General features: G+C 46.5%; 1 protein-coding gene across 1 annotated transcript; it reads left to right on the forward strand.

Annotated features, from left to right (window-relative positions):
- Nucleotides 1–1,848: 1,848 nt before the first annotated feature.
- On the forward strand, nucleotides 1,849–12,313 carry LOC112950581 (transmembrane protease serine 11C-like). The gene is made up of 10 exons (XM_026043155.1): nucleotides 1,849–1,890; nucleotides 3,979–4,102; nucleotides 5,015–5,130; nucleotides 6,089–6,156; nucleotides 7,733–7,896; nucleotides 8,873–8,911; nucleotides 9,399–9,579; nucleotides 10,038–10,303; nucleotides 11,185–11,327; nucleotides 11,840–12,313. Exons 1-10 carry the CDS (start codon nucleotides 1,849–1,851, stop codon nucleotides 11,999–12,001), a joined length of 1,305 nt encoding a protein of 434 aa, XP_025898940.1. The 3' UTR covers nucleotides 12,002–12,313.
- Nucleotides 12,314–12,693: the final 380 nt, after the last annotated feature.

Genomic DNA, 12,693 nt, shown 5'->3' on the forward strand with positions numbered 1-12,693 from the left:
TGGACACACTGGCAGAGCAGAGAAGTGTTGGATTGGTGGGAATGCTTGTGAAAATGATGGGAAGCGAAGCTGTGTCTTGCTCGTGCGACCCTGTGTTTTTGCTGTGGGACTCTTGAGGTTGGCCAGACTGCTGCCATTCCCAGCCTACGTTGGTAGCTTTGGGGACGTAGTCTGCATTTGGAAATTGTCAACCTAGCAGTTTGTTTATTTGTCTTATGAATAGGTCCCCTTCCTGGAAAGAGCGTTGGTAAAAAGGTGCCTGGATCGACGTTAGGATGGGAGATGGAAGATGAGTTGGAGCCTGGAGAGCTCTGTACAGAGCTTAGCAAAACACTTCCAGCAGATACTTGGTGCCAAAAAAAGCATAGATTGATTTAAAAGTGCTGGCAAGTCCAGGTCAGGGCTGCTTATAAGGGTTTAACTTAAAAAGTCAACAAGTAAGGGCAGATTTGTGAAACAGAACAGGGTGATGGTTTGTGGTATGTACAGTAATTAGCCCTCATTTCCAGGGCACAGATGATGGAGTTTCACCATCTTCCCCTGTCTGTATAGCCATTTCATGAACATCATCTCTTTCCTAGTACAGTTGTTATTGAGCCTTTTGGCATTGCACAGAAGAGCCCAACTAAAGGAAACGGAACGAAGTTCAATAGAGTGAATCAAACGCTGTCTGGCAGTGGTGGGAGCTGTATTGAAGGGCTCACATTGGGAAGGACTGTTGGGAAGGACTTCAGGGTGTTTGGTACAGAGTGAGAGAGGAGGAACCACTTATCCCCAGCTTGTCTCTTTGGCTGGGGCAAACCTTCCAAATGGAAGGAACAGAGTTTGCCTTGGCTTGATCAGAAACCCAGCCTGAGAGTCTGTCAGTGTCCGTTTTCCTTTCACAGAAACCAAAGGAAACCCAGACAACCCTTCCTGCATTCAAATTTCAATGTGAATTTTCTTTCCAGTGCACCAGTATTAACCCTGCTTTATTTCTTGTTGTATTTCACTCATTTTTGAGGTTTCCTACACGAGTGAAGATTGGCAATAATTCTTTCTTTTTCAATGTGCAATAAGTTCAGTGATCAGAGAGCAGTTTTGCATTGAAGTCAAATCTTTATCGAAGTTTCTTCTCACTCTCACTCATCGCAGACTGACAGCCTCCAGGTACCAGCTGGGAAGAGGTCATTTTCCGAGCAGAGCAGACTCAGTTTGCAAAGTCTCCTGCCATGGAGTGGCTTCTGGTGGCTTGTTAAGGCTTTTGAGGAAGGAAGGCTGTTCTCTTCCTCCAAGGAGTGTCACGCTGGAGGAGGGATGCATTGACGTTACCTGAATTCCCCTGTCTGCCCCACTGAAAGTGCATTGGCAGCTGCCTGGAGTCAGCTCTCATGCTCAGTTTAATAAAAGAAACTCAAGTTTGCAGTGTAGGGAAGCAAGAAATGAAGCGGTACAAAGTACCCAACTCTGGGAAGCACCTGTAGGCAAATCGGGTGCTTGGGTCTACCAGGGAAAAATGCTTCTCTGTTAAACAGTGCCCATTTGCCCTGAGCCCAGGACTGCTCCTGGGACAGGAGCTTGAGCTGGAGCAACGAGCTGCATCATCAGAGCTGACGTCCGGACAGATGTGCAGAGAAGTGTCTCTGTGCTAGAGGAGATGTTTTTTGCTCTAGCACCAACACTGCATGCTTGGCATTACGTGCCCTCAAACTGCTTTTCAGAGAGTAAAGGGTAGTTGTGTGATCAAGCAGGGCCGTCTCTTCCCAGCTCTCAAGCCAGCTACTGGAAGGACGACCAAAGACCGAGCTTTCTCTGCGCACCTAAAAGCAGGAGCGTTTTCCCAAGCCCTCTGCAGGGCTGGTGACTCATATGTCTGATGAAGAAGTGGACAGAAAATTGAGGACTGGTGGGGTGAGTCCTGTGCTCGTGCAACACAGCTGAAGGATTCATGCTGGTGGTTGTACTCAGTTGGAGACATCATACTTGCTGTCTGTGAGAGATTTTTCCTGTTCTGGTACTGATCTTTGCCAGACTGGAGTTTCCCAGGGCTACCTGATAATGGGAGGAGAGGTGGCAAGTGTGTATATGTTATACAAATGGATTCTATACAACTATAAGGGGAGACTTCCTTTGAGCTGTCTTTTTAAAACCTTTCAAAGCAAAATCAATCAGAAATGCAAAAAGGATTTGATTCGTGTCCTATATTTCCATTCCCCCCAGTGCTCCAGCACTTCTTAACATACCCCTTTCCTCCAGTCCTGCCTTTGGAGAGCAGGCAGTTGTGAAATGCTGGGGAAAAGGGACTGTGCTGCCGATTTAGCACCATGAAAGGAAACAGAGACAGAGCAGGAGAGGCCTTGGCGGAGCACAGGTCTTGCAGGCAACCATACATTTGCTTTTCAGGTGCTCTTCACATGTGAGCTGCGCTCAACAGAGAAGAGAACTTGGGAGCTGTGAGGCTTGGATGCAGGGGAGACTGCAAGGTGGTCAAGAAAGGGAGGCAGGAAAGTCCTAGAAGTCTTTGGGTTACTTTGTCTGCATCCCTACATCTTTCTGGAGCCTCAGGGGTCATGGATTATGGATGGATGGGCTGGTGCCAAGGTTTCTGTGGAACCAGTTCACTTCCAGCATCTGCATGTCATGTGCTCACTGCAACCTGCAGTTTCTGAAGAAATTTCAGGCAGTCTGGGTTTGAAACTGCTCTTCAGAAGGCTTTGCAGAGCCTCCTTGCCATCAGAGAATGGGGCTGGATGACTAGATTTGGGGAAAACTTGAACTCTGCATTGCCAGAACAGAACTTTTCCCAACAGAGCAGGCACAACCGGAGGAGAGGAACCAGCCTTGTCCCTAGACCACATTGCAAGACTTGATCCTGGCCACCTTTCCAACAGTGACCCGTGCTTGCCATGCTGGCCAAATTTGCCCTGTTCACCTTTTCCCTTCCAGTTCACCACCAGCTTGAGAGCATTAAAACTTCCCTGTTTCCCTTCTAAAGCAGAGGACTGGGATGCCCGCTGGTCCTCCCGTTATGCAAAAATGAGCTTTTTCTTCTGCTTGGCCCTGTTGCTTCTTGGGCAGTGTCAAAACCCTCCTCACTCTCCAACTGCTTCATTATCTCCTGCTGTTCTGGGTTCACATTTCAGCTCCTCATCTTCACTGCCCACCAGCCTGCTCATGTTCTGCTTCTTCCTGCCTCGTCTTTGGAAATTCAAGTCCACGCTTGAACCAAGTTCCTGATCCTTTCACACGCCTTTTGATGACTTTTAGCAAGTCAATAAGTCTGGCTCTTGTTGCCGTATCATGCTACACACTCGTAGTAGTTTCTCCCCTTTTTTTCTTTCTTTCTTTCTTTTTTTTTTCAGATCATCTGTCAAGAAACAGGATGATGTATAAGGCAATGTATGTTTTGATACGGTGACACCCAACTGCTATTGGAGACTGCCAAATGTTTCTACTCAGGCTAACTGAGAACAACCCCAGACTCTCTTTCGTGTAGCATCTCTGGTAGTGTAGAACAGCTTCGGTGCAGAAGTTACCGAGTCATGAAACGTTAGACTTGCCTTCAGTGTAAATATCTGCTTGGGCAATGAGGTGGACTAGAAGTCTGTGTAATATTTTGTTAGGAGAGACTGCCTCTGTGTAGCAATATTGATCTGCCCTACTTCTAGGCTGTTCTCAGAGGTAATGCAGGTGCTTCTGAAGGGAATTTCTGAATAAATGTTCAAGCTCTTGCCACAGAGGTGATCAAATGCTGGACTGGGGCCCTGGAGAGCCTTGGAGATACTCAAAACTTGACCAGATAAAACCAAGAGCAGCCTGTTCTAGGAGACTCTTTGAGCAGGAGGCCAGATCCCAAGCTCCAGAGGATCCTTCCAGCCTCTGAATCAGTATCAGGAGGGCTAAGAAGTGTACCAGGTATAGTTTGGTTCAAGACCTGCTACTATGTTTGTGACAAAGTTGAATTTCTCTGTTTTTTTTTTTCTTTATCTTCCAATGCAGATATTGATCCAACTGGGCACAGCAATGAAGCCTATGGAGCCGTGGAAAATAGCAATCATCGTTATATCAGTGGTATTGGGTTTGGCCCTTATCATTGGCTTGATCGCCTATTTTTTGTGCAATTGTAAGTATATTTTTTCTTTTTTTTTTTTTTAAATTCTGTCACAAGACATTGTATATCTCATGCACTTGCTAAGTGGTCTGGCTATGAAAGGATGGAATATACCTCCTGTGCTCAGATTCCACAGGAGAAAACTTACCCAGATTCTGTTAAAAGCCTGTGTTAACTATAAAGTCTTAATACTTAAAATGTAATTTTCATGAAGTGAGGAGTTCAGTTTTGCAGTCCTTTTTCCTTCTGCCTCCTTGCTGCCCGTAGTGGTGGTTAGTCAATAGTTTTCTGTGTAAGCCAGGGACCTGTTTAACAGTTGGCCTATGTGGAGCAAGCTCTCTTTTGGACTGAAAAGGTTTTTTGCAAGGGCCGAACCCGTTACCTCTAAGAGATTGCAGAAGGAGAAAGGGAGGAGAGGAATGGGCTTCCTGGAACCCAAGCATCTGTCCTGGTTGGCAACAAACCAGCTTCACAAGCCCTTGAATGAAGCCATCCCGTTCCCAGGCTCTGAGATAGCCAGATGAGGGAATTTGAAGTGCATTCCTGTTGGGACAGCACCAACTGCTCTGCTCTCTCAGCTTGCTGAGACTCAAGGATACAACAGACTACTGGGCACCAGATAACTGCAGCCAGTGCTTTAGCAGCAGGCAAAGCTGGAGCAGTAAGTGCTAACTCTGCTTTACGGACATCATCTCTAACATCCACTTTAAGGCCAGATCTTAGCTCGATAGCTCAGTGGGTCCAAGCAGCTCTGGGGAGCAACAGGATGGCCCAGAGCCATCTTTCCTTGCAGTGCTGCTCTGAGCTTGCCTGGATTTGTGGGGCTAGGACATGGCAGCCTGACTTGGGCCATGTTCTGCAGGGTGCTGTGCATGTCCAAACCAATGAGGACAGTCAGTGATCTTTCCTTTTCTTCTTCTGTAGATCAGGACCGGTATTACAATGCAACTTTTGTCATCTCCAATGTCTACTATGATCCTTACTACCAGAGGCAAACCACTGAACAGTTCAGACACCTGAGTGAAGAGATTGAATCTACGGTAAACTGGGATCTTGCTCTCTTTCTACTGATCTGTGGGGAGGAGTCCTGTGACTCTGGTTCCTCCCTGGATCAGAGGGTTGGGAGCATGAGGATAAGATGAAAATTAAGTACTAGAGAAGTTGACTCCATTCCCCAGCAGTGCCATTCACCTGTGTTTAGTTGCATGGGATTGAGCCCACCATTTCTGTAATTGCCTCCCTGCTGCCCGAGGTAGGACTTGTTAATGCAGAGACACAGACATACTGAGTGCAGGGATAGTGCCTGGCACACCATGTTCTTGATTATGGTATTCTGGGCAGCCCATGCAGTGTCTAAACTAGAGTTGGGTGAAGTGTCTGATACGCGTTGCTGGCAGGGTGAATGCTCTGCAGCTTTCCTTGTCCTTTAAAACAGAGGGAAACAGGTAGCACGGAAGAGACCCCCCACAATTATTTTAGAGCTGGGGAAAAAAAGCATGGTGTGAAAGTATTGCATGAAGAAAATATTGGGGAAAAAGTCCTGGCAACACATTTTTCATTTAGAAAGTTAAGACTGTCTACCTTCCTTGGTGCTTTTAGCATGTTTTGATTCGGCACCAAAAGGTGGAGGGATCATGCAGCGACTTCTGCACACTGGGAACCCCACAGCCTTAACCTTAAAGTTTTGCTGTAGCGGGTTGATGAGGCCTCGTGGTCTGTGTGCAAGCAGATGGTAAGCACAGGTGCTGCCTGTCCCAGCAGCCCTGCAGGGAAACAGACACCCAGAGAGCAAGGGGATGGCAGAAGCTGCCCACCTGGCTGCTGCTTGGGTAAATACCAGTTCTGTGCAGTCTTCCGTGGAGGTGTTGCTGTAGCCTGGGTTGAGTTAGAGATCTGAAGGCTTCTTCTCGCATTTCAGAGTCTCCCAAGACTAAATTTTGTACAGATGGTGTGCACGCATTGCAGCTGCATTATTAACGTGCTCTTTTCCTTAAACAGATGTCCAGAATATTTAAGTCATCCTTTTTGAGCAAAAGATATATCAGGTCTCATGTTGTCAGTATAAGGTAAGTAATGTGAAGGTGAAGAAAAAGCCAAGATGATAATTTCTCCCTTTTCCTTACTCCTCAACCATACAGAGTGTCTGATTGTTTCAGTTTTAACAGCAGTACAACTAAGTCTTGTCTGTTAATCCCTCTGGTTTGGTGTTCACATTAGAGGGCTCTATCATCTCCAGAGGTCAACAAGAGGGAGAAATGTCACCCTGTAATTCTGCAAACTGATCTATCCAAATCGTAATTCTCTGTGGTTTGTTTCAGTAGCTAAATTACTAGTTGATCCCAGCCTTCACCTCTCTGCTAGTCACAGGCATGAGAGATCCTGAATTGGCTCCTTGTTCCATGCCAGGCTTCCTGGGGATGTAGGAATTGGTGTTTAACCTTCTGTGTGGGGTACAGCAGGAGGTGACCATCCCTATTCCTTGCGCAGAGGATTCTGAAAGAATGACTCTTCCCTGTGATACCTGCATATGGATTAGGGAAGGGGGGCAGTGAGACATGGATATGATATATCTATGTCTCATAGATATATAGTCTTATGGGAGGGTTTTCCAAATGTTTCTCCTCTGTGCAGTAGTCATGTAGTGATAACAGCCAACACTCCCCTCTTCTTTGCATAGTTTTGGTTTGAAATTGATTCTGCTGTTCAATATTTTTTCCCTGGGGAGCAAAAAATGCCTTACCTTCTGCAAATGTCCTCCACAGTACTGCTTCTGGGGTCTCCTGCTTTTTAGAAGTGAGACAATACTCAAAGTGTTAGTCACGAGTGTCACTCACAGTGCTTAAAGCAGTTTAAAGGAGCTAAAACAAAGCAGTTTAAGGGACTTTGTTTTCCCAGGCTATCTTTGTCTTCTGAAAGCTCCCTGTCAAATGTGGTAACTGAAATTATGGATTTTGGGGACCTCAACCAATCTTTTTACAACTTGTGGTGGACCAGATGGTGTACTCTTTAGGCTTGGTTTTGCTGCATGTATCTTCTTGTACAACTGAGTGCTGAGCCAGTTTAGCTGCCTCTGCTCTCTTTGCTCCCAGGCCTGGCTTGGTCTTCCTGTAGATGACTAATATTTTACACTGATAATGTTTTATACTAACAATGATCATGGCTGGCTCTAGTAACTCCCAAAGCTAACGATGGTTTTGTCTCCAGTTGCTGTGGAGCAAACAACACTTCAGTAGAAGCAGCCCCTAAACGGACAACTGATGTGGGTGGGAAGAAATGGCAAACAACTTAGTAATTTCTGTGCAGCCAGGCTGGATCTTTTGGATGACTTAGTGCACATCGTTTTTTGAAGGGTTTGACCCTTTTCACACTCTTGCTGCTGGCTGGGAGCTGTGTGGGGATTAATGGAACATTGTTTGACCGCTCCCAGAAGGTCCCTTGGATTATTGCTACACCATGAGCTGAACTTCTTGCTGCCTACTGACATATGTAGTCATCCTTATTCTGTGCACAGCTTTCCTATTCATTCTGTGCATCTGTGCAGACTAGATCGTATGAGGAAGGCAGACGAGGCAATACAAAGTAAATCGGATTAGTGGGCAAGGAGAGGATGACACCACTGACTTTGTTGATGTTGGTTTGCAGCCCGGATCCTGGCGGAGTGCTTGCATATGTTGTTCTGGTATTTAAATTTGCTTCAACTGATAATGAAGCAGCAACCTGGGGTCACATCAACAGAGTGTTACGCAAAGGGCTGCAAGCAAGCTCCACGTTCTTGGAAGTTGACCAGTCTACCCTTGGACTCACAGGCAAGTGCCATAGGTTTGTGTTTTTAGCTTGGAATTTGTTCCTCATACTTTGCTGTCCTCAGTGTAATGAGTTTCACTTTATTATGCAAACATGTGTCACTGCTGTTTTCTTCTCCTGTCTCAAAATGATAGTTTGGACAGGTCAGGTTGCCTTATTGGCTGAGGGCCCAAGAGCCATGGCACAACGAGCTTCCTTAACCATGAGGGGACCGAGTTCCCTTGAGCCAGGTTACATCCCACCATATCCACCAGAAAAAGGCCTGGATCCAAAGCTGTGGGTTCATCAGTTGCTTTGCCTTCTGTTCTCATCGTTTTAAAAGAAGAAAAAGAAAAGGAAAAAAAGCAGAGATCATGCTCTTCCCTGTCACCTGCTGTTTTCTTTCCTTGTGTGAATAGGTTGCTCTACCAACCAACCAACCAAAGAGGTTGCTCTGTTCCTAGCCTAGTCTTGAGGTTCCCAGGGCAGCCATCCAGTCTGGTGCATCTGTCATCGCCTACCATGACAGTCTGGCAGGGAGAGTTTTTATTGGGAAGAAATCGATGTCATTACAAGTTAGCCCCAGTCAATCAAAGCACTGAAGACTTCTCAAGACTGATTTGAGCACCTTCATGTGCTTAATCTGAGCAAATCCATACAGGCTTTTATATGATATAGGACCCAGCATATATAGATGTTATTTAGACCTATTTGCCAAGTATCTGCTCTTGTTCACCTCTGAGCTAAGGCAAGAAAAGTATTTCCTTAGGCCTTTTTTAGGGATGGATAGTGGACAGATGGATAGTGATTTTTAGTGATGGACAGAAGTTTATCTGTACTTCTCCAACAGAAGAACTCCTCCTGTTATTGTCCTCTCACTCCACACAGCAGTCCCAGCCATTTTCATTGGTGTTTACTGGGTACGGGAAGAGTATCTGCTGGTTCAGGTAGGAGGGGTGTAAGATATTCTCACTGTGTCTTGTTTGCTTGCCATTTCAGAGCTGAATAAGGAAAAGGGAGAAAACCTTTTAAACAACTGTAAGTATAAACACTTTATTAAAATCAGTCCAGGGATATGGTATGAGATGCTGTGGTTACCAGATTTCTAGGCTGAAGATCAAAGTTAAAAAAAAAACTTTTAAAAATTGCTAAAGCAGTGGATAGTGCATGACCCAGAGAAGTCTCTCTTGCTTTCTTGAGTTATACTGACTTTCAGACTTTCAGGGGTGGGCAGCTCTTGCTTTGATGTTAGCTATGTAAGGTAGGTCCTGAAAGGCATGTATATGTAAAGGCTGCTTTTGGGGAGCTTTGTGTGAGGACCACAGCTGCTCTGAGCAGGGACTCAGCTCCTGGCCCTCTGCTTCTCGCTGGCAAAGCAGAGGATCTCTTCCTGTTGGCAGATTTATTATTCCTCTCCTTCCATGCTGTTTGCTCCGTGAGTCTAATGACAGTGACCATTCGAAGCGAGACGCCGGTGCCCTTGCAGGTGACTGCCAGCTAAGGCAAAGCTGCCCTCTCTCCGCAGGCTGTGGCTTGAGGAGGCAGATGACCACGTTCTCGGGAGTGGAGCGCATAGCGGGCGGGCAGCTCGCGCGCGACGGGGAGTGGCCCTGGCAGGCCAGCATCCAGCTCGACGGCATCCATCGCTGCGGCGCCTCCGTCATCAGCAACACCTGGCTGCTGACTGCGGCCCACTGCTTCAGAGGGTAGGTCACAGAATCGGAGAATGTTCAAGGTTGGAAGGGGCCTCTGGAGATCATCTAGTCCAACCTTCCCGCTCAAGCAGGCACACCCAGAGCATGTGGCACAGGGCAGCATTCAGGTGGGTTTTGAACACCTCCAGAGAAGGAGACTCCACAACCTCCCTGGGCAGCCTGTTCCAATGCCAAGGCCCCTGGCACCTTTCTGGCCCCGTAGGTTTTGGGTTGCTGGGTGCTCTAGTGGGACGTTATGTGGCCTGCTGATGTTCGTGTCTGCTGAGGCATAATGCAGTTTGACTCTTTGAAAGTTGGTCTTTCTTAAGAAAGTTGGTCTTTCTTAGACCAAAGATAGAAAGTTGGTCTTTCTCAGACGGCATGTTGTATTTTGATGCTTTATGGGGAAGCCAAACTCTTTTGGGAATCTTGTTTGGTTCGCCTGTGACTTAACCACCGATGTCTTTCAGAGGAACAGACCCTCGGAGGTGGACAGCCAGCTTTGGGACTCTGCTGAGACCTCCGACACAGAAACGCTTTGTCCGAAACATTATAATTCACGAGGGATACAATGACCACCTCCATAACCATGAGGATGACGTGGCCCTTGTGGAGCTTGCCTCACCTATCAAGTTCACGAGTGATGTGCACAGCGTCTGTCTTCCTGAAGCATCTCATGAATTCCCAGACAACGCCTCTTGCTTTGTCACGGGTTGGGGAGCTCTGAGCAATGATGGTGAGTGCCTCTCCTGTTCCCATGCCCTTCCATACATTTACAGGAAAAGCCTCCTGTTAGGTGTTTTTTATTATTATTATTATTATTATTATTATTATTCATGTATTTTAAGTTGGTTAGACCTTGTTTGATAGGCGCATCTGCTAGTGGTGCACCCATTGACTTTGTTCACTGCTTTGTGGGGATTTTTAGTTGGCAGCCATAAAAACATGCAGACTGGCCATACAGGGATAAGAACAGCTTTTCTCTTACTCTCTATGAGCCTGTTTGGGCATCCATTCTCACTAGTCCCTTCCTCTGGCTTTAACTTTCATACAAGTTCTCTGCCCTTCAGCTTTGTCAGTCATAGATGTATCATAATTGTTTTGGTCAGTTATTCAGTCTTGGGTCCTCATTCTGGCTTCAGTTCCTCAAATTACTTGAGAATGACCTTCATTTCAAATTAGCAGCATTAAAGAACTAAGAGGCTTAGGAGAGCCACTTGACTAGAGGCTATGTTTTGGGTTAGGCCCTTGCTGTGCTGAGCAGCTGTCCAGAGCCACGTTTCAGTTCACAGAGTGGCTCTTTCCACTGGCATCAAGGGCATATCTTGTAGCCTATAATAGGGAATTGAGCTCTGGAACACGTACAAAAAAAATCCATCATTGATCTATGCAGCTATGTTAAATAGTATCTACTGAGGATGAAAGATGAGACAGGGTTGTGTTTGGGACAAGTGAAGCACTTCAGGAGAAAAGAACTGTCCTCTTCCTGAGACCTTGGGTATATCCCTTTATTGTCTGCAGTGGCAGAAAAGCTGTTAGGAAAATGTGGTTATTTGTAATTCCCATACGCTTTAGGAGCTCCCTGTGTGCACACCCTAACACTGCTTTTCCTTGTAGGCTATAGTGTTAATCAACTTCGACAAGCAGAAGTGAAAATTATAAGTACCAGGATTTGTAATATGGGGCATGTGTACCATGGAGTGATAACACCTGGAATGCTGTGTGCAGGCTACCTAGAGGGGCAGGTGGATGCCTGCCAGGTAAGTGTCACCCTATGTAATATAGGAATTAAATGGTAGGCTGGATGAGACGTGATGTTTCCTAGTAAGGAAATCAGGGAATGACAAAATAGCTGAGGTTGGAAGGGACCCTTGGAGCTCATTTAATCCAAACCCCTCCTCCAGGAGGGTCACCTAGAACAAGTTGTCCAGGATCCTGCCCAGACATAAACATGCTTTGGAAAACCCTGGTAAAATTATGGGCTTCAAGGTCTTGATGATGCAAAGAATGGCTTTGTTGCTCCTGGGCTGAAGTTTGCTGCTGTGCATGGTTTTTGCATATAATACACATGTGAGAGAACGCAAGGTGTGTAACGGAAGAGACACTGAACGAGGCACAAGCTGTCACCCTGTCTTCTCCATGAACAGTGTGGAGGTTGCGTTGTAGCTGTAGCTTGCAGCCAGAAATACCTATCCCTTGTAACAGAACATAATGATTTGATGCTTGCTGCACTACTTGCTTGCTGTTTGCCTGCTGGTGTTTCTCTCCTTAGGGTGACTCTGGTGGGCCCCTGGTGCACGCGAACTCCCGAGGAATCTGGTATCTCGTGGGAATAGTGAGCTGGGGAGACGAATGTGGCAAGCTCAATAAACCCGGGGTGTACACACGAGTGACTTACTATCGAGACTGGATCACCTCCAAAACGAACATCTGAAGCCTGCAGTGGGTTCAGCTCTGCAGGCCGCGCGAAGGCGATTCCTCTGACACGTTCTGCTCTGTGGTTACCCTCTAATTGGCTGCTGGCTTAGCTTGTGGTGACGTAGCAAGTGCCAGCAAGCTCAGGGGGGTCTGGGACTTGAAATTGCTTTGGCCTACAGCCAGAGAGGAATGGACTCTAGCTGTATGACCAGGAGCTGCTTGTTCAGGAAGTGCTCTGCTGAAGGGGCAGTGACCTCTATGCCCTGTGCTTCCCCCTTTTTACTGTGACCAAATGTCATCTGCTTTTGTACCCAGGCGAAACACTGGAGTGCCATGATCCTTCACCAGTGTCCTAGGCAAGTTGTAACTGAAATGTGGAGCATCTTTTTGCTGTGTGCTCTCCAGGCTCCGTCTAGCTGTAGGTGAGCTAGAATCAAGCCCTGGACTCAACTGCTGGGAATCACTTTACTTTCACACCAGTGTATTGTGTATCATAATATTTGATGGACTTTCCATTTTGTTGTGTTTTATGGTTCTGAATAAAAGTCTTGTTAGCTTTTTGTGCGGTGTGGAGGATTGTAACAATCTCAGCTGGGCTGTTGCTAAACATATGAGCTGATCAGCTTGCTTGGTCTTGTGAATGGTGTTTTACAATTTAACCTGTGTATCCTCAGCTGCATCCTGAAAACTGGGCCTTTGTGCCCGTGG

Source organism: Nothoprocta perdicaria, unplaced genomic scaffold, assembly GCF_003342845.1.
Source record: "Nothoprocta perdicaria isolate Ctin4 unplaced genomic scaffold, notPer1 scaffold_322, whole genome shotgun sequence".
Taxonomy (NCBI): domain Eukaryota; kingdom Metazoa; phylum Chordata; class Aves; order Tinamiformes; family Tinamidae; genus Nothoprocta; species Nothoprocta perdicaria.